This window comes from Cnephaeus nilssonii, assembly GCF_951640355.1.
Source record: "Cnephaeus nilssonii genome assembly, chromosome: 5".
Lineage (NCBI taxonomy): Eukaryota > Metazoa > Chordata > Mammalia > Chiroptera > Vespertilionidae > Cnephaeus > Cnephaeus nilssonii.
The window spans coordinates 86449800-86477701 of NC_137076.1; the positions used below are offsets into that span (position 1 = coordinate 86449800).

Here is a 27902-nt window from a genome sequence, read left to right on the forward strand (position 1 = left end):
ATGGGAATATTGTAAAATTAGGTTATAGTGATGGTTGTATAACTCCATAAATTTACTTAAAATTATTGAAATACTACTTTTAAAATTAGTGAATATTATGCTTTCATTGTATGTATAGCCAATGTTTATATCTTTTTTCCAATAAACATTGCATATATTTTTATTTTCATCTCTTTGTTTTATAAGTCATATAGAAATCTATCATATCAGCTTTTTTATTAATTCCCAATATATTATAGTTTCTGAGAAGTGTGTGCCAAAATCTCTTATTCCAGTTGTTGATTTATCTATCATATTCTGTTGATTGTTGACATATTTAGAACCTGTATTATTAGGTGAATTTAAGCTCATGATTATTTTACCTTTCCCCTTCTTCCTATTACTTTATATAATGTCCCTTTTTTTCCTTAGGATGCATTTTAGACTCAATTCTATATATTAAGTATTAATATTGCTGCTCTGCTCTCATTCATTTTTACCTTACATATATCTTTTTTACCCTATTGTAATATTTGAGTGCCTTTTTATTTTAATTTTTCTCTTTGTTCCTATACTTAAAATCTAAACACATATTATCTTTTAATTTGTGGGGTTAGTCAATTTACACTTTTTGTTACTTGTTTTACTAGGAGTTGATTTTCACAATTTTTCATATTTTTAGTTACTAGACTTTTTTTACAAATTATTTTTGAAGTAGTTTCTTCCTTTGGCTTTTCTTTGATGATGACTTAAATGTAACATATCTTTTTGTTGCTCTTTTCATGACTACCCTAAATAAAATATCTGTAATTATAATTTATCACAATTACTAATGTCTGTGTTTATTGTTAATATCTCTTCTCCCCTAATGTGTTAGTCTGCTCTCAGTTCATTTTGTTAAAATCCCCTAAACTTCCACAGTTTTGTTATCGCCCAGGTTATAGATTTGAGTTGCTATGGCTACTTTTCTTCTTTCACTTTTCACAAATTCTAGCGATGTCCCCTATTTCTTCAGATATTCTTCCTGTATATTTTTACCTCTTCTTGAAGATTTCTAAATTTATTCTTTATGTTTTTATAGATTATTTTAAATTAGGTTGGTGTTTTCTTAGGTCTTCTATGTGAATTTCCTAATCTGATCTTCTGGTTCATAAATTCATTATGTATTTGTACCTATCCTATTTTTATTCTTTATATTGGCTTATTTATTACCATTTAAATACTTTTCATACCTAAAGCTTCCACGTTTTTCTTCCTTTGTAACTTCTTTTTTTCTTGCTTTATATTGCAATATCTTCCCTCATCTCTCTGAAGCATAGTTATGTTCTCAGTAAATTATTTTTCTATGCATTCCAATAATTCTGCTTCAGTTGATACTTATTCTGTTCATATTACCATATCTTTTATGTTGTTTTACTCCTCAAATATACAGATTTTTTACTATAATATTCCTTGATGGCTTTAGTTGTGTGTTTTTTTCCTGCTAGAGTGAGTTAGATAATATTGAAGACCAAGCTTTAGTGGCTTCCTCTCCAGTGAGTGTAAGGACAGGAAAAGGGAAGGCCCACAGCTGAAGGTTCTGGAGCCAGTGTTGCACACTCTGGTTCACTGCCACTCCAGCAGGTCAGGAATCCGTCTGTAAGCTCTCAGCAATTGTCAGCATTAGGAAGAGGTGTTCTCTGTAGGTTGTGCTCCACCAGCCCTTGGGGTTTGGAGGAGGAGGAGGTGGAGTAGTAAATGCTTGCACCTGTTCTCATCACCTCCCAGCTGGGCTTTGACCTGCCCTGTCATCACTCTGCTAACACCTGTGACCTAGTATGCTGCGGTTGATTTTTCTGTTGAAGAGGGATAGCAGTGATTGTGGAAATTAATAACTTTGGTTCACATTGCTGAGGCTTCTATAGTTTCAACAAAATGATATTCAGAGAAAATCAGCAGCTCCCTTTGGTTGTTGTTGCTTTTTTAAATATGTTTTTATTGATTTCAGAGAGGAAGGGAGAGGGGTAGAGAGATAGAAACATCAATGATGAGAGAGCATCATTGATCAACTGCCTCTTTCACACTCCCTACTGGAGATCAAGCCACAACCCGGGCATGTGCCCTGACCAGGAATCTAACTGTGACCTCCTGGTTCATAGGTCAATGCTCAACCATTGAGCCACACTGGCAAAGCCCCTGTCGTTTTCTTACACTCCATCCATACTTCGCTCCTTTCTGCCCAGTGAAGAGAGCAATCTAGTTCCTATCACAAATACTTTGCAATAGGAGTTCTCTATGCCTAGAATGTTCTTCCCTCAGATCTTTAATGGCCAGCTCCTTGTCCTTAATCTCATATCACCCCAAATGTTACCATTGCTGAGAGATCTTTCTTGACACTATATTTAAAATAGCCACTCTTCTAGGTGCTATTATATTGTTCAGTATATTTTTCATAGCACTTACTATAATTTAAAATTCTTTGTATTTATTGTCTACTTCTTCCCACTAGAATGTAAGTTTCTTAGAGCATGTATTTCTTTTCTTTTGTTGTTTACTTTTCTTTTCATTCTTTTTTTGCCCCCTGTGGTGATGTGACAGTCTATGTAATGCCTAGAGCCTAGGGAGTGTGTAATGTCTTTTAAGGAAAAATAAAAAACCGAATGGGTGAAAATAACACATATGGCCATTACTTATCCTGTGTTCACTCCATTTTTTACCTCTTCCTAAACATATGGCATGAATAGTGGGCTATGTCCTATAGCTTTTCTTTTCTATTTTAATTTTTCCCTCTTAGTTGGCTATAGGACATACCCCACTATTCATGCCATATGTTTCTCAATGTAATCTTCTGTTTTACAGATTCATTATATATTTGTATTTATCCTACCTTTATTCTTCCTATTGTATGACATACTAGGTTCAGGTCTATATTTTAAATGTTTCATATCTATAATTAAATATTTTTATTATGACAATATTGACATAAAAATTTTATTTTGCAATGTGACATCATAAAAAATAAATCTCCACTTTTATTCTTTGATTTTAGAAAGCAAGTAAATTCAAGTTAACTCTATGTATTTTTTAGTTAGCTTATGTCACAATAGTGAGTTGCCAAATAATGTTTCATAAGTATTCATTTGATCTTCAACATGAATCTGTAATGTGGATAGGGTGTGAATTTCCATTTTTCAGATGAGGAAAGTGAAGTTCAAAGAGGTGAAGTAGGTGGGTGGCTGATCTGAGAGTTAAACACTAGTCTTCAGTTATTACCTAGTGCAGTTGTTTTTCTCACTGTTCAAGTTTGTCCCTAAGTATATATCATATTACTGAAGTCATGATTTTGGGATTTCTTCAAGTATCTCTAAAAGGTGTTTAATTTTATTGGTTTGATTGTCAGTAGAGAAAACAACAGGAACAAGAACAACAACAATAAATGGTTATGATGTACTGGGCACAGTTTTAGATGCTGCACATGTATTAATATATTTAAATCTCTTTATAATCCTGAGAGCAGTCTGTATGCATTTTGCAAATGAGGATATTAAAGCACAAAGAGGTTAAGTAACTTTTCCATATCACATAGCTAGTAAGTGGCAGAGTTAGAACTATGAACCTAAAAATCTGACTTGTGATCATTACCCTAACTGGTAATAACAGAAACTTTATTGCAGCTTATAGTTTACAATGAGCTTGAAAATGTATTATCTACAATACCAATCTGTAAAGAAGGCAAGCAGGATTTTATAAACAGTCCTAAGTTTCAGAGAGGTGATTTGGTATCTTACACAGATAGCAAGGAGCTAAAATTATACTGAATTCTTCTCAAATCTAATTATACCTCTGTTCTTGAACCATGTTTTATTATCCCTGATTTTATTATCTCAGTGTGGTCTCCTTAATATGTTTTCCTTCTCCAGTGAGCTATATTGTTGTGGCTTAAAACAGTAACCTATGCCCTAGCTGGTTAGGCTCAGTGGATAGAGTATCGGCCTGTGGACTGATGAGTTGCAGGTTCGATTCTGGTCAAGGGTACATGCCTGGGTTGAGGGCTCAATCCCCTGTGGGGGTGTTCAGAAGACAGCCAGTCAATGATGTTTCTATCTCTCTCCCTTTTCCTTCTTCTCTGAAATCAATAAAAATATATATTTTTAAAAAAACCAGTAACCTAATTAAGTACCTAAGGAATATTTTCTCTCTTAATATTTTTATGTTCTTTAACCACATCTCTTGCAGTTGAATTGCGCAGATTTCAGAAAAGGAGAAAGAGATGGGGATTTTATCTGTAACTTTGATAATGCAGCTGTGTGTGGCACAGATGGGAAAACTTACAGCAACAGATGTGCCCTGTGTGCTGAGAACATGTGAGTATTCTCTGAAGCAGTCTTTTTCCCTACAGCATGTTCTCTGTATAATTACATGACACATTTTTTCTTATGGTCTTTAATGATTCATTTTGTGGGAGTTAGTCATCCATAAATTATTAGAACCACTTCTTTTACTACCCTTAAAGAACAATATTTATAACACTTTATATTTTACAAAGCACTTTTGTGTGCTATTTATCTGATGGTTACCACTGCCTCTATGAAGCAGTGATATAAGCTTATATCTATACATACATATAATAAGCATATATCTATACATACAAACAATATACTACACACATTCATCTATTTTCTATTTATCTATTTCTGATAGTATTCTGTTTCACAGAGAATTATTTAATCATCAAATTATATTAAGTTCTCAGTAATTTATAGTATTAGAGTAGGTAATTGGGACTCTTTTTTTTTTTTTTGGTAATTGGGACTCTTAATGTTGAAATTCTTTTCATCGCTTCAATCTTCACCACATTAATAAAGCATCTCGCTGTCCTATATTTTGCCCCATTTGTTCCTTCTCCACCCTCAATACTAGGTTTGGTTATTGATTGTATTTAACTAACAAGATAGCATACTTGCTTTGCAGGTTCTGGCTTGTGACCTCAATTTTTAATTGTCTGCTCTTCAGTTTTTGTAAATATAACAAACAATGTCTGAGAAGACTGGTAAAGGCTATGAAAAATATTTAGTCTTCAAAGTTCTGCAAGCTTATCCCTCCTTATAATAAGTATCTTAACCAAGGCACCACTGGATTAAATCACTCCAATCCCTCACATGACTGCATTTTCAGAAATACACTCTAAAAATTATATCTTCAACTCTTACCAAGGGACAACATAAAGAAACAGAAAGCAAAAACAGACATGCAAAGAACATACTGGTTTTTATTAGATATGTGTTTTCTAACACTGCTGTGAGCACCCTGCACATTTAGTTTCTACTCTGACATACGTGGGGAATCCTGTGGTAGATTCTTTAAATCTCTGGTTCAGGTGTAAGTATTTCTCCCATCATTTCTGGTATGCTTCATGTCCTGTGCAGTGAGTCATTCTGCTCATTGCATTTCTTAGCTTGGTCTTCAAGAAAACTCTGGAATCATGTTGGAATTTAATATTTTTGTTTTCTTCAGCTGACATTTTTTGATATGACACTTTTCTTATCACTTTACTAAAGTTTTTACTTTTCTTGTTTGTATTGGATTTTTGTTGTTATACAAATGCTTTAGTTGTAAGCTGCCTTATCTTTATAGAAAGTAGGAAGTGTGTCCTACATTTATGGTTCTATGTTTTCAGATATGCTTTAAAGCTCTATTAGGTGGAATAAGATTAATTATTAGGACTTTATGAACTTCCCGTGAAAAACAAAATGTTAGTTAGCATAACCCAAATGAAGGATGGTATAATGGAATGCTAGATACTGTAAACTTGAATTTGTTTATTAAAACCAACAACATCAACAACAACAAAGTTCCTTGGGAGGAATCTAATATCTAGTTACAAGCTTTACTTTTTCCCACACTTCTAATAGGGTCCCCTCTGGACATAGCAAAACAGATCTAGAAATAACATTTACAGGTGTGCATCTTACTGTCCCATGAATGTGATTTCATTTCTTTGACTCCAAGTTATAAACCTAGGCTCTCCTTAGAGTAAGTAAAGAAAATGATGCAATGTGATGCCTGTTTTCAAGAGCAAAGAATTACAAAACAATGAAGATAAGTTAACAACTCAAATGATGACAAGTTCTGTGATACTAAACTATGTCTATGAACTTTCAATTCCAGTAAAACCAGGTCCCAAGTTGGCATAAAAAACGAAGGCGAGTGTGAAAGCAGTAATCCAGAGCAGGTGAGCACAAATGTCAGAGTGGTGGGAACACTGGGGCTGGGGCACTGACTTCGAAGAGAGAGAAGGCTCTTTGCTCCTCCTTCATTGGTGGGGTGGTTGGAAAGAAGTAATTCTTGCTGTGCTCGAACTGGAATACTGCTTGTTTGATGAAAAGCAATTGATAGTTTCTGAAGCTAGACTAGGCTACTTTAGTAGTTAGACCTTTCAGCTCTATTTCAGCTTTCTATGAAAAGACAGAAGGAAGGAAGGGAGGTAGGGAGGGAGGGAGGAAAATTAGTTTAAAGGGAACTACCTGTGTAGTAGTAAAGGTCACTACACTCCTGTCACTTACCTAAATTGAAATCTCAGCATTGTCACTTGCTGTCAGGAGACCTTGGGCAAATCCCTTAACCATCCTGTTCCAGTGTTTCCATATCTAAAAATGAGATTTGGATTAACTAGCTTCTTTTTATGCTAAAATTCTGTGAGCCTTTGATGTTAGGGGAAGGAAGTGAACATCTCACTATATCACAGTTGACTTGTTCTTGCTGAATGACTTTTCTAAGTCAAGTTTTGGTGCCCTTTTTATAGGAACTGGTGATTACCTCCACCAAGACTTTTATTTTAAACCTCTCTTTGTCTGTGTCACCCAGTAGATTGTGAGAAAGCTGAGGGCAAGGGCTGTGTTCTACCTTAGTTCTAGCACACAGTAGTTTATCCATGTTTACTAATAAATGAATTAATAAGTAAATGAGTTCCATACTTCACGTGAATTATATGGAGCTACTTTACACGTCTCAGACTGCTCTAGGTGGCTAGTATGCATTGGACAGAGAGGCACTGAGTTCTATATAATTTCTGAAAGCAGCGTTGTAAGCATTACAATCAGGGTGGCAAATGTCACATTTCTTCCCCTGTTCTAGGATGTTTGTAGTGCTTTTCGGCCTTATGTGAGGGATGGAAGACTTGGATGCACGAGGGAAAATGATCCAGTTCGTGGCCCTGATGGAAGGACGCATGGCAATAAGTGTGCGATGTGTGCTGAGCTGTTGTGAGTATCACCATCCCCAAGCAGGCCAAGCAGTGGGCTTGATGAGGATGCCCTTGGTGGCTGTCCTAAGTACCACTCCCCAGAGAGATCAAGTCCTTATTACAAGGCATGCAGTCTTTTGTTTTCATAAGGCAAAATGGTCCTTGCTCCCAGAGTGGCTTTTCTCTTTTTAATTCATTTCATTTGCTAAAGTTTCTTAAAAGGAGTGGATAAGGTGGTAATGTTCGTTATTAAATTTAAGTCTTAATTTGTTCCATTATAATGACTTGAAAATGCACAATGTCTTATAAGACATAACGTTTTGAAAATTAAAAAGCACTTTCATATGGAATAACCTAGTTCAGTCTTTTGACACGCATTGCTTTTTTGGGACAGGTATAGAGACTCTTATTACAATGAAAGTCTAATTTAAAATAATAATAATAATGACAGCAATGTCATGTGGCCGAATTTATTATTAGTATAAAAAGATGGAATTTATGAAAGGGAAGAACTGTTAGGTTAATCTTTCCCTGGGTGCCTGACATGGTTCTGAGCACTGAGACCCAGGTATGAATACGATCCAATGAGTCTTTAATATTCTGGATGTTCAACAAGATACAGACTCTAATCCGTATGTTGGCAAGCCTTAAAGTGCTCTGTATACATCTCTGGGATCTTTAAAAAAGCTGGACAGAGAAAGATTTACAGATTAATGAACTTCACACCTGCCTTTGAAAATTACAGTGCACTGTTGTAGAATTCAAGGGCATGTCTTAACAGGTTTACAATATAGTGATTATAACTGGTTTCTAGACTGGAAATCAGCCAAATTTTCACATGTTTAGAAGTAAGAGACATGTGCTTTTAGTGTTCAAAACTGCACTAATTCTGCAACTTTCATTTTCTCTTTATGCATTAGCCAAAAAGGAGAATTTGACCTTCCTAACTCCTGGTTTCTTTCTCTGTAGAACTAAGATAATAATGTAGGAAGAGATTGTAATTAGATCATAGGTGATATGAAAGGACTTAGAAGTTCAGTTTCATGTAGCTTTTATTAACAATGATGCTTTTACATGAAGGCAAACAAAGTACTTTACAAGGTATAAAAAGCTATACATAGGGTGTGGATGACAATATTTCCAATACTCAGTTTGGTTTCACCTTGTCACAGCATTGTTTTAATGCTCTTGGTTCTGCCTGTTAAAGGGAATTCTCCTGACAATATGTTTGTCAATCAAGGAGTCACACCCATCAAGCTGCACAGAACAAAGCTTCTAATTGACTGAGTGAGTCAGTTTCGAACCCTTTCTTATCTTTAGTAATTTTCAGGCTCAGACATTCAAGACAGACAAAAGCTGGTCTAATGTAAGTGGATCAGTTTAACAAGTTAGGGCAAAAGATATAAAAGTACTTAACACAGAACTGAACACTAAAAATAGGAACTAAAAACTGAACACTATAAACTGACCAAGTGTTTTCATTCTTCACAGCTTAAAAGAAGCTGAAGAAAATAGAAAGCAACAAGATGAAACCAGAATTCGACGAAGTGCTGAAAAGGTAAATTATTCACCAACACAATTTGGTTCTTGTGGCTATAAATATTAATAAACATATGCTTAAACATTTGAGGTCATTTAATAATGTCATTGTCCTTCATTATCACATTATTCTTTCCCTTAATTTCACAATTCCCCAGGTTGACAATTCCTAGTATATTAATAATTAAATTCATTTTTAAAACAGCATTTCTCATCAAAAGCTCAAAATATGCAATTTTCCTCTTTGCTTAAAAAAAAGAATGTAAGTCAGAAAGTTTAGGCAAATTAAATTCTACTTAATTTTCATCAGGCTTCTCTCTGGCTTTCATGTAAATTAATCTTGCTTTGAATAAATTATAAAAAATATAACAATATAAATTAGGAATAACTTTAAAAATATTTTTTTATTATTTAAGACCTTTATTAACAGGTTCTTACAGTTGTTGATGTTTTGGGGGAAAAATCAAGTTGTAAAGTTTTATTACAAATTAAAAATGAGATTCTAAGTTAAAAAATAATAAAATAACAATAATTATAGAGTCTTTTGAACAATATATCCACTAGTATATTTTATGTATAATCCCATTTATAAAGGTCTTGCTTCTGTTACATGAAAATCTCAAACAAATATTGAGCTTGTGGTTTTAAAAATACACCCACAATTAAGCTTTTAAATATTATTAGATGATTTAAAATTTTCCATCTAGCATGAAAATGATATTCATTTTGTTAATAGAATAGACATTGTAGGTAATTCAGCCTGGATTTCTTAAATCACGAAGGCTAGTAAACCTACTTTCCATAAAAGTGATAGCAGTTACTTTGCTAAATAATTTAAATTATTGATGACTAACCTTTTGTTGAGGAGTCAGAGCGCCTGAGTTTTAGTCTGAGCTCTGTCATGCTCTTGTGTGTGAAACTGAGCCAGTCATCTCTTCTCTCTGGGCCTCAATTTTTCTTGGCAGCAAAATGAGGAGGTTGAATAAATGATCTCAATTCTGCTTTCCTGTTGGTTTGGGATTCTATGTCTTGCACCTTTATGTGCTAATACAAGTATACAATTCTTGTAGATTGTAAGGCATATGTTTTCCCAAGGGAAACACAGATCCAGTTTATGGTAGTCAAGGCCTGACCTTTCACTTCATATTGCTATTCAATGAAGCAAATATCTCAACTTTCATAGGGTATTCAGTGTTTCAGTTAAGAAGCATGAAGCATTCAGAGTTGTCAACAATTTGTTCAATACTCACTGAAATTTGAAAAGCAGTTCTTTAGTGGTGGTTGTTAAACTTCAGTCTGAAACCTTGGGTCACCATGTGATAGTCAGCATTTTACTACTCCGTAAACAGAGTTCTTTTCCCTTGTCTTTCATCACATCTCGGCTACTTTTCCCTCATCCTCTCTGTGGCTGGGGTAATTGTTTTGGTGGGGTCATTGGACATGATTATGTTGAATAGGACAGGTTTATTGTGATGACTCAATATCTGCCCCATAATTAAACTGTCAGTGGGTTGCTCACAAAAGTATTTCTACAGAATTTCCTTGGGTGAATCACAACTTATAAACTGAAATTATCATTGTTTCTCTTATGGGACTCATTGCACATTGATTTTATTACCATGCTATGGTTATCAGGTGACTTCTGTGTCTGTATTCCTAGATTGTTACAACCAGGAAGTTTGGAGCACACCCATTGCTCCTCCAAAAACAAATATCTTTTTATTAGGAGGTAATTAGGATTCTCTTTTAAAGTGTCCTAAGCAATATGTATTATTTAAAAAGAGAGAGAATTCAATTTTTTTAAAAGGTCCTAAAGAGCATCTGTTCTAAAAACTTCATTTTGTAGGTGGTGGGATTTGGCTCTCACAAGTAGTGAGATTTTATGTGCTTCTCCCAGTGGGTTTGAAGCACAATCCAGCTGCTCAGGTCTCTGACTCAAACCACACTTTATGTTCATGTTTTCTTGGTTGAAATGGAAAAATGAAGGTCACACAGTTGAAGAGAGGTCTAAAGGGAAGCATTATTGTAGGTTATATTGTAGTAATATATGTCATCACAATATATGTTTATTGATATAGAGATTTCCAAGTCTAGAGTAATTTGTGTGTGTGTGTGTATAAATTTACCCCACATCAAATAGTAGTTTTCAAAACACAAAGAAAAACCCAAAAATACTGAACCAAAGCATCAAGAAATAGGTACAAACCTCCCAGATTTTGCAGGGAAGTAATAATCTTTTTAAGGTTTTCTAAATAAATATTCATCTTGATATTCTATCACTCTAAGAAGGGGAGTGAATGAAAATTAGATTCACTCTCTCCTAAGGTCTCCACCTATCATATTACAAATAAACATCTATAAAGGAACAGAGTACATAAAAATGATGCACAATTCCATGGAGAAAACAAACTAACGTAAGCCTAATGCATTTGGATACCAGCTTATTTTTTTTCCTTGCCAACTAGTTTGGATTATTCTTGACTTGATCCATATTAAGTAGCATGTAAGTATCTCACCTTACAGCTTGTATATTCTATTCATTGTCAACTTTTATTTATTTTTTGTTTTGGCTGCTGCATTTTGTTGGAACGCCATGAAAGATCTTTTGTTTTTATTATATTTTTTCATAGATTTGAAAGTTAACAAGAACTATCTAGTTTTAGAAAATACTTTCTCAACCTTATCCTTTCTAAGGCTCTTTTACCTTTTAATAAATATACCACATAGCAAATATAGGCACTGAGTAATTTCACAATGTAATTAGTATTTTTTATTAATTCTCATTAATATGTAATATGTGTTTACCAACACCTTTAAGATCTGACATTCTTTAACTATGAAGTTCTGGTATACATTTTCTGTATTAAAATGTAGAAACGTGTTCAATGTAATTGCTTGTCTTTTTAAAGGATTTTTGCAAAGAATATGAAAACCAAGTGAAGAATGGAAGGCTTTATTGTACCCGAGAGAGTGACCCAGTCCGTGGCCCCGATGGCAGGATGCATGGCAACAAATGTGCCCTGTGTGCTGACATTTTGTGAGTACAGATATGGTTTCTTTGGAGTGACTCAGAAGGTGAAGTGGCGATTGATTGGAATGATGAGTAAGAACAGTGTTGAGGTGAAGATTTGTTGTTCAGAATTTTCGAGCAATTTTATGTTCTCTACAAATTATAATACCACCTATTAAATAGATCCTAATGATATATGTCTATTTCTGAGTACGAATTGATTTTATTACCCAATGAGAAGGCTGGATAACAAAATACTTCTTAGCATTTCTTCTCAGGAATTTTGTAAGCCTTCTATGAGATATTCATAATACAAAATGAGGGTAAAAGCAGGTACCAAGACTTTGTTTCCTTCAGTAATTTTCTCATTGTGATCATCACACTTTCTCTAGATCCTTGAACTCTCTGTTCTTTCTCTGTGCTCTCCTATTCCAGCTTGTCTCAGTCTTGACCAGTTAATGTCTTCTCTTCCATGGATTGCATTTTAACATTATCTTTGCTTGGATAAGATCTCCTAAAATATCTAATTGAGATTCAATTATTATAACTCTTACTGATTTTATTTCATAACAATCATTGCAGTTGGTAATTGGAAAATTTTTTCTATGACTGCTTATTGACTGTCAGTCTTCTCTACTGAGCTGTAAGTTCCAAAAAGACAGGTTATATGTTTGTTTTGTGTACTACTGTGCTGTATGCCCAGGCTAATGCTTGCCAAAAAATAGTTACTAACTAAATGTTGAATGACTATATGAATGAAGCTTAAGGCTAAATAGCAGAAAAAAGCCATGGATATGTGCGCGCGCGCACACACACACACACACACACACACACACACACACACACACATATATGGCACAACCAAATGAAAATGTACCATAAGAAGTGAATATTCAGGTATGAAAATAACAATGACAGATGTTCTCATTTTCACTTTGAGGTCTAAGATGTCTTCTTAAAGAAGGGAGAATTTAAGCTGGGGAGATTTAGAAGAAAGGAAGATGATAAAAAAAAAAGATCATTACAATGAAAGGAAATGGTATACATGAAGGCAAAATGAAAGAAAGGGGTTCTTTGGGGAAATAGTGGAGATTTCAATTTGACAAGGGACTTTAAGGTGATCAGAAAGTGTTTGTACAAGAACTCAGGAATACTTTTCCACTTGTGCCTAAATGACAGTTTTATAACATGAAGATTTAAAGCATTATAGTCATTTGTTTGCTTTTGTTTCTTTCTCCAGAAAACGGCGTTTTTCAGAAGAAAAACATAAAGCAGATGAAAACCTGAGAAAGGCTGAAGAAAAAGTTAAAGTTAAAAGAGAAACTGAGGTGAGGATTAGTTTGATCAATCTAGTTAGAACTTTTGTGGTATATGTGTATATGTGCATTTTACTCTAGAATACATTTTTAATATTGGTTCATTTTTTCTCCACTACTGATGGGTATTCTGGAAACTAATTTATAGTTATTATTTTATAAGATTTATAAGAATAAAATAATAACTATGACATTACAATTTTTAAGCTCTATTTGGAGGAAATTAATCAAGTCATATTAATAAAATAGTTCCCTATTCCTAAATGAAGGTATATATCAAAGAATTATCTGGCTCCAATTTCTTCCTTTCCTTTCTTCCTTTCTTTTTTTTTTTTTCTATCGTTTCCCTTACTTCAGTCTCCAGTCACTAAAATCCTCCACATATCTCACTGGATAGTCTTTCTAAAACAAAGATTTGATTGTATTCTTCTTTGCTGTAAATATTTATCATTTCCCATTTCCTAAGAATAAAGTCCAAATTCCTTTCAAACTTTAGTGGCCTGGTTTTGACTTATCTTCAAGGTCTCCTTTTGACCAGTTCCCAAATCTTTCTCTCTTTGCCCACTAATTCTTTAGCACTATGCTCATGACAACAAAGGATTAGCTTGAAATAACATGTCCTTTTATGCCTCTGTGTCTTTACACATAATCCTTACTCTTGAAGGACTTTTTGCCACATTGTGTTCCTGGAAATTATCCTAACGATACAAATCTGATATAAGCTCTTCTCTGAACTTCCATGAATTATTCTTTGCTTTGTGCTAGTATGCACTGAATTCTGACTTGTGCCATCTCTTACCTTTTTATATTGTAATTCCTTATCTTTTTCACTTGAATGATAGAAGAGCTAAGCCACATTTATATTTATATCCCCTTAACTTAAAATTTGAGAATGAGTCTAAATCCTAAAAGTTTTATTTTTATTCTTAATTCTCCTTTTTAAATATTTTTTAAAAAGAGAATCGAACCTATGAGGGAAGGTGGGGGGTGGGAGCATATGAGCATAACCAATGGACACAGATGGGGACCAATGGGTGAAGGGATGTGGGGGTATGTGCTGGAGGTTGGGGGTAGCCGGGGAGAGGTCAATGGGGGGAAAGGAGACTTATGTAATACATTAACCAATAAAGAATTTAAATTAAAAAAAGAGAGAGAATCTAAAATTTATAAGCACAGAACTAAATCTAAACTATCTCATTTTCATTATTCAGAAACTCTGCAGCGAATATAAGGGTCATGCAAAGAACGGAATACTTTTCTGTACCAGAGAAAATGACCCTGTTCGTGGTCCAGACGGGAAAATGCATGGCAACTTGTGTTCCATGTGTCAAGCCTTCTAGTGAGTATAGAGCTTTAGATTGTCAAGAAGTAAAGGGACCTTACAGCTAAACTAAAAAACCTACTTGTTTCAGATATGAGGAAACTGTGGCTTGAAATAGGGAAGTGAATTGAGTAAGTTACACTGCAAATGTTAGTAACGGAGCTAGGAGTAAGTACCTAGAGCTATTTATTTTAAGGTATCTGTTTTGCCCTCATTTGTCACTCATTCTCTTAGCACTGGAACATTCTGATAAGCATGAACTTGTACAAATACCAATTTTTCCTACTGTTGAAATTTCATAGTTGAACAGTTTATACAAGTTTATAGGCATCTCATCCTCCAGAGGCGTAAGGGCCCAAACCTAACACGTAATGTAGAAATTGATTACTAGAGTTAAAGTTGCCCATGAAACCACCATGAACCTTTTAAAATTACAATACATGTTACTTTATATAACATTTTTCACTAAGTTACAATTGACAGCTTGCTTCCAAAATTTGGAGCTACTCTTAATTTATGTGATTGAGCTTAGTTCAAGTAATTGATTCACATTTAGAATCTATGTCCTCTTGATTGATTGCTAATCATGCATGGTTGAAATAACATCAGTTAACTATACATATCATGCAATTCTATTGTTCAAAGCAAATGTAGGCTCGTTTGGTTTACCCTGGTGCGTGTGGCCTTTTCTACCCACCATACATTTTGTCTTTAGATAACACAGCCATGAGTAAGCAGTGCATTTAAGATGAAGTAATAAAGTTAACCCTTTGTACTCGCTTGCTTTTTTCTCGATTCCTTTATTCTACTCGGGATTTAATTTTTTAAATACCCCAGATTTTACAAAGCGCGGCAGTAGAATAAAAAAACTGGAGTTTCTTTTCATACAAACTTATTTATTTGGATTTTTTTATATTTCAAATTATTGATACATTAAAGAGTATAAAAAGAGCTGCTACCGATGCTAACCGTGTCGAGTCACACTCGACATCCGAGTGCAAAAGGTTAATGTGCATGATGAGGTAGATAGTTCATAGACTTAAGGGGAAAGACCTTGACTAGTTGTAGTCATACCTTAAAAGTGTAGCCAAAACCCTCTCTGCCTCACCTCCAGTCATGAAAAGAAGGGACCAGTTGATATGCTTTGTTACGGCCACCTTCAGCCTCCAGGTGTAATGTTGCCACAGTATCAGTTTTGATAATCTCCTTTATGGACATTAATGATGTTTCTTTTCTGACCACAGGCAAGAAAGGTAATTTAGAGAAAGCAAGTTTTCCAGATGCACAATTACATTCTTTCTCTCAAAGTTAAGCAGAAACTATGAAGAAGTTATGGTATCTTGCCATACTGGAGGCTGTTTTGTTGCTTCTCATTGGTATGTAGTGATAAAAGGACAAAATCGCTTCTTCCTAAGGAGGGAGGACAGTTTAGCAATGCAGGAATATCGAGAAACTATTACCTGTATATTTGGTCCTATGGCTTCTCTCATTTTCTCTCATTCAGCCAAGCAGAAGCAAAAGAAAAGAAAAAGGCAGAAGCAAGGAATAAGAGAGAACCTGGAGAAGCACCTTCATTTGCAGTGAGTTGAATACATCCAATAAGTCCTACTTAGCATGATAATTTGAACATACTTCAAAGAGCCTAAAGGTTGCAATATCCTATCTAATAAAGAGGGAATATGCTAATTGACCCTCACACCATCACAAAGATGGAAGAGCCCACAGCCGATAAGGAGGGAATATGCTAATTGACTGCCCCGCCCTCAAAGATGGCAGCGCCCACAGCCAATAAGAAGGGAATATGCTAATTGACTGCCTCGCCCTCAAAGATGGCAGCGCCCACAGCTAATAAGGAGATAATATGTTAATTGACTGTCACGCCCTCAAAGATGGTGGCGCCCACAGCCACAAGATGGTGGCACCCAGTCCCCTCAGCCCCGCCAGGACAGCAGGCGTGTGGCAAAGCTGGGCCCACCCCCAGGCGGGCCTGGCTGCTCTGCGCGCCTGCCTCCGGAGTCCCCCAGTCCTCTCAGCCTCCCAGCCTCCCAGGGCCGCCCAAGGCTCAGATAACCAGGGCTGCCCGAGGTTCAGGTAACTAGGGCTTGCCGAGGCTTGTGCTGCTGATAGTGGCAGCAGCAGAGGTGTGATAGGGCATCACCTTCCCCTGATCGCCAGGTTGCCTCCCGCCCTGAGGGCTCCCAGACTGTGAGAGGGGGCAGGCCGGGCTGAGGGACCCACCCCCACTCCAGTGCATGAATTTTCATGCACCTGGCCTCTAGTTGCCCTATAAAACCCCCCTAGAAAATCATAACCCTTCAATCTGGGGATGACATTGACAAGAATGCTATGGGAACTTGATCAATTCTTGCTGCTTCTGAGACTAACCATGTACAATAAAAATAACTTATCCAAAGCCTGAAAAACAGTTATGGTTTCATCAATTACAGACTGGGCTGACTTTTGCTTACCACCTTTCAGAAACTCTACATGCATGTTTTCTACATAAGAATTTTTGAAATTTCATGTCTGAGATGGGATAAAAATACCTTGATCATAGACATCAAAAAAAGCATAATTTTTAGCCTGGCCAGTGTTGCTCAGTGGTTGAGCATCAACCCATGCACCAAGAGGTCACCAGCTCGATTCCCAGTCAGGACACATATCCCAGTTGCAATTCAATCCCCAGTGGGGGAGTGCAGGAGGCAGCAGATTGATGTTGTTTCCCTCTCATCAATGTTTCTATCTCTCTCTCCCTCTCCCTTCCTCTCTCTCTCTCAAATCAATAAAAACATTTTTATAAAAGCATGATTTTTACGTCTGAAATGTCACAATATCTGTTCCCATAGCCTTATGTAAGTTATTGTCACCTATTGTTTTGATGATGAAAGTCTCCTAATCTTTCATCTAGGTTTTGTTCTCTCCCTTTTCCAGCTGTTCTCCCACACACAGCCAGAGTAAAGTTTCAAAATATTATTCAGGTCACAATACTGCTCTGCTTAAATCCACAAATAACTTGTTACATGTCTAATCAAGGATGCATCTCAATCTCCTTGTCTCCTTATTTGGCTTCTTTTTTTTCCATTGACCCATTCCTCCCCACTCCCATCCACTCTCCAGGCCTTCACCCCAGTATTGTCTGTGTCCATGGGTTATGTCTATATGCATATAAGCTCTTCAGTTAATCTCTTCCCTCCCTCTTCCCCTTCCCTCTGAGGATCCTCAGTCTATTGCATGCTTCTATGTCTCTGGATCTATTTTGTTTGTCAGTTTATTTTGTTCAATAGATTCCATATATAAGTGAGATCATGTGATACTTGTCTTTCTCTGACTGACTTATTTCACTTAGCATAATACTCTCGAGGTCCCTCCATGCTGTCTCAAAGGGTAAGAGATCTCTCTTTTTTACAGCTGCATAGTATTCTGTTGTGTAATTGTGCCATAGCTTTTTTAATCCACTCATCAACTGATGGGCACTTGGGCTGTTTCCAGATCTTAGCTGTTGCAAATAGCACTGCTATGAACATAAGGATACAAATGTTCTTTCTGATTGGTGTTGCAGGCTTCTTAGGATATATTCCTAGAAGTGGGATCATGGGGTCAAATGGCAGCTCCATTTTTAATTTTTTGAGGAAACTTTACCTGTAATCAGAAGTTGATATTCTGTTATATGCCATATATGCCATGTAGTTTTCTACTTGTATCTCTCAGCTCATCTTAACATTCCAGTATGCATTGAATAAGGAGTAAATCCTATTTACTCTTCATGATCTCAGTCAAATTATTCTTATTCCCTGACATCTCCCCTGCTTTCTACAATCAGATTTCATGGTCCCAACTTCTTGAGTTCTCAGATTTTATTGTACCTCTATGTTCACACTTATTTTATTCTGTTTAGGTTATAGTGGAGTTAACTTGTCTATTTCTTTTATTATATTGTGACATCCTAGTATGTCTTATTTGCTCCCATCTCTTAGCAACTGATGATTGTTGTTTAATTGAACTTTACATTTGAGAGAGAAACAGCTAAAATCCTGTGCTCAAAGAAACCTAACATTAGTTTCTGCCACTGCAGATGTTTTGATCTGCTGCTTTGAATAGAAATGAAATGTATATCCCACTTATTTCCCTGTTTTCACAGGAGTTGTGCAGTGAATACCGCAAGTATGTGAGGAATGGCAAACTGCCTTGCACCAGAGAGAACGACCCCATCCAGGGCCCAGATGGGAAAATGCATGGCAACACCTGCTCTATGTGTGAGGTCTTCTTGTGAGTAATGCTGTAGCTGGAAAATGTGGGAGGGTTTTGTCCTTTCTGCTGTGTTTCCTTATTTTTAGCTTTAATGTTTTATTTTTTTAATTGGCTTTGTTTCTTATCCATGGCATTATTGTGCCACATTTTTGCACCATGTCATAATTATGTAAGAATAATTCCCATATCTCAATCACTGGTTGGTTAAGCTCCCATGGAAGTGAAAAAAGATGTAGACCAAGGACCTGACCTGTGCAGAGTGGAGGATGAAGTCATCTGAAATCACACCACTGATCCCCAAGCAAACAAACCAATATGCAAAGCAGTGCCTCTGTCCATACACAGAACCTGGAGGAATGGTTTAGAATAAGGAATGACTGGGATCTGGTGGAGTTGACTCCTCCGTGTGTCTTATCAGCTTGAAGAGCTTTGTTGAAACCTACTCTATGCTCCTACCCACTAAATTTCTCCCTCATAGTAGCCAGAACTTTTCCTTCATCATAGTAATCAGTCAGTAGTTGTAAATTTATACATGTGACTATTTGTTTAACATTTCTCTCTTCCACTAGATAATTATTATTATGAAAGGGATTCTAGAAAATATAAGCACTGGGTTCAGATTAACCTTCTGCTTCATTACTATGTTCAATTATGAGAGAGCCACTTCAACAGGAAGACAAAGACATATTTAGAGGAAATGGAGAAATGCATGAAAACCATGGCCTTTGAGGATTATGAAGGCTTCGCACACTTAGCCAAGGGAAAGTTGCAGTCTGGAAATGTCCAAGTAGATTTTGTTTTTAAATGTGCAAACCGGACTAGTTCTAGGTTGTCTCCATGCGTGAAAGTAGGGCCAGTGAGTGGAACCTGTCTCCTACAGGTTCGGCTCAATGCCAGGAGGAGCTTTCTAAAGCTTGAGAACTTTAAGGATGAAATGACCTAGCATGGGATTTCAAGGATGACATAGGTAGAAAATTGACTGACAGATTAGAGCAAAGCTAGATAATAACCAGAGATACAGTTGTGAGTACTGGAAGTTTAGAAAACCACCTCTGAATAGGTTTGACATCCTGTCTGGATTTATTAGTTCTATGTCCTTGGAAAGCTCTACATTCTGTCAGTTTTCTCATCTGTAAGTTGGGCTTAAAATAGTACTTCTGCTACTTGCACTTGTGAGGATTTCATTAATATGAGCACAGGTTAGGCACAGAGTTAAATTACTATTAACTGTAGCAATTAAATGATATTTGAGATCAATTTCAACCTGGAGATTTTATGACTTACTCATTTCTTTCTTAATCATTCTCTTTTAGCCAAGCAGAAGAAGAAGAAAAGAAAAAGAAGGAAACTGAATCAAGAAATAAAGGACAATCTGAGACAACTTCCTTTGAGGTGAGGGGACCTTCTCCAAGTCAGAGGCATATAGACCTGGGATCCATAGATGGCATTCAGTGAACCCATAAATTCCCTGAAGCTGTAGGGAACATGCGGACAGTTTGTGTTTGTGTGTTTGTTTACATGTGTGCATAGACACATATGTGACTATTTTTCAGTTGAGGATCCATTATTTCATCACTTGGAAATATTCATGTCTTCAAAATTAAGAACTATTCTAAAATAAGCCAGTTGCTGATCTCCACTTAAGAAAAAGTCCAATCTCCAGTTATTCTTGCAATATGATCCAACCTGTGTTCAATACCTCAAACTTGCCTCCTCTGTTTCACAGGAGTTGTGCAGTGAATACCGCAAGTATGTGAGGAGTGGCAAACTGCCTTGCACCAGAGAGAACGACCCCATCCAGGGCCCAGATGGGAAAATGCATGGCAACACCTGTTCCATGTGCGAGGTCTTCTTGTGAGTAGAGCTCAGGGCTTCTGAAGGAGTGGGGAGATAGAACTAAGAGAAATTGTCAAACAATTGCAAATAATACATTTTCCTCTTCAGTGTAGCATTTAATTTTGGGTGTCACATTTAAATAAGCTTAAAAAAAAAGCACAAACCCTAAATAGCAAGTAGAGAGCTTTCAGGGAATTATTGTGATGTAAAAAGAAACAGAATAATTTCTTTTAGGATATTTCAGAACTCACAATCTTTTATTCAGAAAAGAAAACACTCTATGATAATCTTACTCGTTGCTTTTAGGTTTGTGCAGGATTACCAGCTGAAATAGGAAATGGAGGAGATTACATGTAAAATATCATTATGGTACACAGCAAAATTTAGGAAATTTTATTTTAATTCACTACCTGTCTACTCATTTTGTGTGACCTCAAGGAATAGAATTAAAATGGATGAGAGCTATGGGGGACAGGTCTGAGTACAACATGAAGATAGGACTTTGCAACAGTTAGAGAAGGGGAGGCTGCTTCGGGAATGGTGACTTTCTTGTGTAGGAGTTGGATGACTGTTTAAAGGGGGCTAAGATATAACTGTACAATAAATGGCATGCTGTGTCCCCTGAAACAAGCCTATAATTCTGCAAGTCTTTTGATCTTTGTCCAAAGGGATACTCCAATTTATTTTCTATCTACCAGAATCTCTGGATTTAGGATTTAGTCATGCAGTCTTTTCTGGTAGAAAACAACAGAACCCAGAAGATTGATCCCATAGTATTTGGGCCATGGAAACACTAAACATCTGTTAGATAGAAGTCAAGATGATGACTATGTATTCATTGTCATCAGGGTTCATTGAATGCATATAATCGTCTTGTACTTGCCAAGAGCTTTGCTACCTAATCTCATTTAATCTTATCAACAAACATGAAATAAGTTCTGTATTATTGTAAGTTTTAGATGGAAATTAAAGGCTCAGAGCGGCTGTGAATGATAGAAAAATCAACACAGGAAAAACGAAGTGATAATATTTCTCAATGTATGATGTAGACAGTATATGATAATTTAGCAAAGCCATGATCAACTTGTGGTAGTTGTATTTAGCTGTATTTAGGCATGTTTCAGTCTTTTTTGCTTTACCTCTACATTAATCTACCAGTGACAAGGAAGTTATTCTGCCATCTACTGGTCAACTCTGGTACTTCCTGATAATTTCCTTGTATGGAAAGAAAATGCTTCTTGAATTTTTTAGTTAACGTAAGACTTTTCACCTCATATTTTATGGATATGTTAGTAAAGGGTATTGACTTTCTTGAGAATCATTCTTCCCTCTATAGTCTTTTTTTGCACACTTAAAAATCATATTCCAGCACTCTCTTAAACTTTTAAAAAGTTTTAATTTGATTAATGGACAAGTCTTACATTGATTGGAACATATTAAAACATTTTCACAAATTATTTTATATTTTTCTGTCTATATAACATGATTAAATTGCTTGTGTTATAGATTCAATTATGCTATAGATTCATTCACTGAACTCAGCTTGCAACACTGTTAATTATCCAAAATGATTAAGAACTGTCACTTTCACTTCACTTCCATCATATGCCTGTTTTTGGAGAAGTCACTGCTAATAATGATTACTATGATGAAAATACCAATCACTTATACCATTTTTGTCAATCATTTTGTTATGGACCAGATACTTAGTCTAATTGTTTTACATGTATCAACTCATTTCAGGCTCATAACAATCTAATGAAAAAAGTATTCTTACTACCTTACTATCCTGTCTCTCCTTTATCCTCCCCATTTAAAGATGAGGAAGCCACAAAGAGATTAAGAATTTTTGTGCTTCTTATGCAATCTGGCTTGAGTTTTTCCTCCTAACTACCATGCTATATTGCCTCTTAAAAGCCAAATATTACCACTTTATAAAGAGTTGTTGCAGATGCGAAGGAGTCAGAAAATAAGAAATTTTTATTGCAGTGTATTTGCTGGGAAGCTAAACAGATTTATTCATTAAGGGACTTTCTCTTGCATCCCATTCTCCTGAGGAGAGATGAGTCATTCTAATCTATTCCAATAAAATTACAAACAACTATGATTGGATCTTTGGGGTTACTTAAGAATAGTCAAAGCAATGAATGGTCAACTGGTAAATGTTAAGAATCTATTCTACTGCACTAAGATTCATTTCTTCTCTTTTCCCCCACACCCCTCATCCTGTTACTTATAGTCAACAAGAAGAAAGAGCAAGAGCAAAGGCTAAAAGAGAAGCTGCAAAGGTAATTTTCTCAGGAATGCTAGTGCTATGCCTTTCTCTCTGTAATAGCATTCTAGCTATCTCATCAGCAGAAATGTTTTCCTATGCAATTTTCATGCCTGAAATGAACAAAGAAAACCTTTAACCTGAGGGAAAATGATCTTGATTAGGAGTTTGCAGAGGACCAATTTTGTTCCATGATAATTCAAATTTTGAGTTTCATTTCATGAAAATTGGAGTGTTATTAACTTTGTAAGGAATAGTCTCTATATTTGGCTTTTCTTCAATTTCTGTTGCCTGGCACAGATTATTAATATCAATCTTTTTAATTTATTAATTTTAATTTATGTAATTCAAATCTCTGTTATTTCTAATAAAAGTACAAGATCTCTAACATTGATATTAGTCCAATTTACAAAAAAAAAAGCACAAATATTTATCATGTTTCTTCTTTGTCACTTCCCAAATATGGAAGAAATACTACTATTCTCACTCCTAGTTAATGATTATTATGTAAATTTTTGACTTTCTAGTTATTTTAATCCACTGTCCTTTTTCTACATGCTTTTATAATTTTACTAGAGGTCCGTTGCATGAAACTCATGCACTGGGGGTGGGGTGGTGGTTGGGCTTTGTCCCTCAGCCTGGACTGCGCCCTCTCACAGTCCAGGATCCCTCGCTTCTTACCGCCTGCCTGCTTGCTCCTTACCACTTGGCTCACTGTTCCTTGCTCCTTACCACTTGGCTCACTGCTCCTTAGCAGCAGGCTCCTTACTGCTCGGCTCACTGCTCCTTAGCACTGCCACAGAGGTGGGAGAGGTTCCTGCCACCACTGCTGCACTCGCCAGCTGTGAGTCCAGCTTCTGGCTGAGCAGCCGCTCCCCCTGTGGGAGCACACTGACTACCAGGGGGCAGCTCCTGCATTGAGCGGCTGCCCCTTATGGTCAATGCGCATCATAGTGACCAGTCATTCTGGTCATTCCACCATAACAGTCGCTTAGGCTTTTATTATATAGATAATTTTACAAGTAGCAAAACAAAATCTGTCTGTATGTAGATGCTAGATTACTGTCATATTAGTGCTCTATAAATATTTACCTTTATGTATTCTATCTCCTAGCAATAGCTGCAAAGTATAAGCCTGATAATTTATTTGGGGAAAGTTAACACAGTTTAAAAGTTTACCTTTAAACTGACTCACTTTCTCAATAACTTTATGTTAGCTGAAACCATTTTTTTGTTGTTGATAATTTAGAATTGAAAATTTGTTTTACCCATAATATCTGATGAGTTGCTAAGTTGTCTTAGATTTTTCAAATGATTCTAACACATTCCCTTTTCTCTCCACTCCTGTTGTTGCTCTCCAGTTTTAAGTCTACATCCCCCACTTTAACAAGTAACTCCCTGAAAGGTGTCAACTTCTCCAGATGTCATACTTGTTCTCTCCTCCACATATTTATTTCAGATATTTCTTTATTTCTTAGTTGAGCATGTTTTTCTCTTTTTTTCTCAGGCTCTAAAGACAAATCAAAGTTCAGCAATGTTCTTTTTTGCACATTGTTCTTATTTTTTCCTAGCTTTCTTGAGACATAATTGACATATAACATTGTATATGTTTAAGGTGTACAATGTGTTGATTTCAAAATTACCATCATAGTTTTAGTTAACTCCTCCATCACAGAATTACATTTATGTGTGTGTGTGTGTGTGTGTGTGTGTGTGTGTGTGTGTGTGTGTGATAAGAACATTTAAGATATACTCTAAGCAACTTTCAAGCATATAATACAGTATTGTTAAGTGTAATCACCATGTATGGTAGGTCCCCAGAGCTGATTTGACTTATAACTGGAAGTTTGTATCCTTTGACTGACATCTCCCCATTTTCCCCCCTGCCCTCCAATCCCTTGGTAACCACTTGGTAACCATTCTACTTTCTGTTTCTATGAATTCGGCTTTTTTTCGTTTCCACATAGAAGTAAGATCATACAATATTTGTCTTTCTCTGCCTCACTTATTTTACTTAGCATAATGCCCTCAAGTTTCATCCAAATTGTCGCAAATGGAAAGATTTCCCTTTTTTTCTCATGAAGGCTCAGCAATATTTATCAGTTCCTCTCTTTTGAGGCCTATTGATTCTTCTCACCTTTGATCTTTCATAGCTTTTATAGACTGATGTGCAACACAACATATATATTGTTCTTTATCAATCATATCAGCCTTCTACAACTGGATGGTAAGCAACCTTATGAGAATGATGAGGATGTTTACAGATCCATTTTAGTGCCAGGACAATTCTGAGTCTGTGACATGAGCTTTGAAAAGACTTACTGATTTTTTCTTCTTACTCTTTGCCTATTTCTCTTAATAGGCAAAGGTACAAGAAGGGTAGAAAACTGCTCTGAGAAAATATTTTCTTCATTTTCCAGGAGCTCTGCAGTGAGTTTCGGAGCCAAGTGAGGAATGGAATGCTCATATGCACCAGGGAGAATGACCCTGTCCGTGGCCCAGATGGCAAAATGCATGGAAACAAGTGTGCTATGTGTGCAACTGTGTTGTGAGTCTCTACCCTTATCTCTCCCATGGAATTTCTTCATCATTAAGCATCCCTGAATCTCACATTTTTTTCAGAGATGTATAGATTATATACTGTATGCTAGGTAATTTTAAAAGCACTTGGGCAAGACATTAGGTAATGTTGAATCACATAGTGACAATGTTATTCTCTATTCAATAATCCTTCTATCTCCTAATTGAGCAATGGGTGAAAAAGTCTTAATTTAGTGCCAAAATTTCCTTAACATTTGATAATAATCATTAATAACAAAGAGAGCAGAATTTTGATAATCTGGGTGGGATGATCTCTTTGGTCTCTCTCCAACCCCTGACATTTTATGATTCTGTGAGTATATTCAGATATTGGTTAAGGGAAAACCATTTAGACAAAGGTCTGTGGGTCTGGTATATAAAGACTCTTAAAGTAACCTGAATAAGAAATGGACTAGAGAGAATCATATTTATCCTTTCAGAAATATTACTATACACAGGTGGAATAAATACTCTGAGAAGTGGTTTAGTGTAGAGAGTTAAACCCCTAAGAGGCAGGCCTATGTCATAGCTGTTTATTAAAATGTCTTCTTCGTAAGCCAGGTTTAGGGCCCAATAGGCCATTGTGTTACTCCATTGTGTGGGACAATACAGGAGAAGCTCGCTCTAGCCAGTGTAGTTAGACGGTTAGAGTGTCAGCCTGCACACCAAAGAGTTGCAGGTTTGATTCCTAGTCAACGGCACATACCTGGTTTGTGGGTTTGCTCCCTAGTCCCTGTTGGGAGAGCATTCGGGAGGCAGCCAATCCATGTGTCTCTCTCACATAGATGTCTCTCTCTCTCTCTCTCTGTCTCTCTCTCTTTCCCTCTCTCCTTCTTTCCCACTCTCTCTGAAAAGCAATAGAAAAAATATCCTCTGGTGAGGATTAACAAAAAATAAAAATAAAAAAAATACAGGAGAAGCTAATGACATATTACCACCTCTAGTTCTTCTCCTTATTAGACTCCTAATCTCCTACCGAGCCTCAAGCTAAAATAAATGTTGAGAAAAATATTTAAATAATATCCCCTGAAAGAGGTGCAAAGTTAGTGTTGCTCCTTAACTTTCCCATGTCTTCTTCCAGTGTTAAGTATAAGATTTAAGTTCCTTAAAAAGAGATTAACAGGGCAGGGCAGAAATTAGGGCTTTTCTCTCACCTGCTGGATTTGCTAGTGAGGTGATGACTAGGTTAGACGTGATACAGGCTAAGGATATTTTCCAGCCTTACTATGTATGCTTCATGTTAGTAGAAAATGGCAAGAATGCCAGTCAGGCTCATGAACAACCTCCAAATATTAGTTGTTGAAACTCCTTGGGCTTGAATCATTATTGCACTCTAAAACTTGAATTTCAACTTGAATATTATTAATGCCATTAAAATAATATTTACAATTTTTATGTTATAGTGAAACATGGTTTATTTTGATTATGGACCCATTTTTTGACTTGGTTTCATACCTTTATTTCATCATTGATGTGGTAGTTATTTAAATAGGAAAAGTTTCACAATTTTTTAAAAAATCAAGGCAATTGAGGCTTTATTGGTTGAAGGCACAGACTAATAGAAAAAAGACCACCTCAAGTTCACATACTGATAAAAAATGATGCTGGTTTTAATTTTTAAATGATGCTGGGAACTACTGAATTTATCTGCATGAATGGGCAAAGTATTAGCACCTCTTGAACTGGATAAAATTGTATTGAAGACTGAATCTGACCTTTGGTCTGGGAGATCCTCATTCCTTCTGAAAATACATTACCAAAGAGAATGAAAAATTGTATTTAGCTTGTATCTTCTTTTTTTATTGCAGTGAGCTTGAAGAAGAAGAGAAGAAAAATAATGTCAAGGAAGGAAAGGAGAAAGGAGAAGCTGAGAAATTTAAGAGAGAAGCAGTACAGGTAGGTATTTCAGGTCATCGGAGCGGCTCACCTATTCCATTCGCATTAGGCCAGGCCTTGCTCCCTCCTCCCAATCCTAGTGTCTGTAGTGACTTTGCAAACTGAGAAAATGTATTTGGATCCTCATGGATATGAAGATCCCTTCTTCCAGTTCAGTTTATGCATAACAACTTTGATCTAGTTGCTTGTGCATTTGAGATGAGGTCAACCACCCTTTTCTCTACTAAGCATGTGAATTATATTATCCCAATAAAGAAGTACATGCAGATTGTCTTGTTGTCTGAATGCAATCCAATAGAGGAAGATTTTAGATTTCCCCAATACCTTGTCATGTAAAGGTGTTTATTAGTTAAAGAAAATTACCTAGGTTTTCATCCCAATTAATTTTCTGTGAGATTTTTGGAGAAATTACTCCACAGCATCATTTAGCCTTGGGTTTGCTTCTTAACATCTCCATGATGATGATAATGAGATGATGATGATGATGATGATGATGATGATGATGATGATGATAATGACAATGATAATGGTGATGGCTATTAATTATTTCATTGCTACTGTATGCAATGTGGTCTAACAATTTTATGACTGATCTTTGTAGTAATCATTCAAGGAATGTATTACTATCCGTATTTTATAGAAGAGCATTCAGAGGCTCAGATAAGAAGTTCAGGACTGTATAT

The 27902-nt window shown here is 36.1% G+C and overlaps 1 protein-coding gene across 3 annotated transcripts in view; it reads left to right on the plus strand.

Annotated features, from left to right (window-relative positions):
- Positions 1–27902, plus strand: part of SPINK5 (serine peptidase inhibitor Kazal type 5) — a 70102-nt gene that overhangs the window by 18208 nt on the left and 23992 nt on the right. For 2 of the 3 annotated variants that reach the window (XM_079771573.1, XM_079771574.1), the window contains exons 5-18: positions 4195–4322; positions 6127–6190; positions 7093–7220; positions 8693–8759; positions 11650–11777; positions 12991–13078; positions 14278–14405; positions 15892–15967; positions 18526–18653; positions 19949–20027; positions 20362–20489; positions 22711–22759; positions 25164–25291; positions 27132–27219. In XM_079771573.1, coding sequence (XP_079627699.1) covers positions 4195–4322; positions 6127–6190; positions 7093–7220; positions 8693–8759; positions 11650–11777; positions 12991–13078; positions 14278–14405; positions 15892–15967; positions 18526–18653; positions 19949–20027; positions 20362–20489; positions 22711–22759; positions 25164–25291; positions 27132–27219 — 1407 coding nt within the window. The remainder of the gene's footprint in view (positions 1–4194; positions 4323–6126; positions 6191–7092; positions 7221–8692; positions 8760–11649; positions 11778–12990; positions 13079–14277; positions 14406–15891; positions 15968–18525; positions 18654–19948; positions 20028–20361; positions 20490–22710; positions 22760–25163; positions 25292–27131; positions 27220–27902) is intronic. The other variant, XM_079771575.1, reaches the window with a different exon arrangement.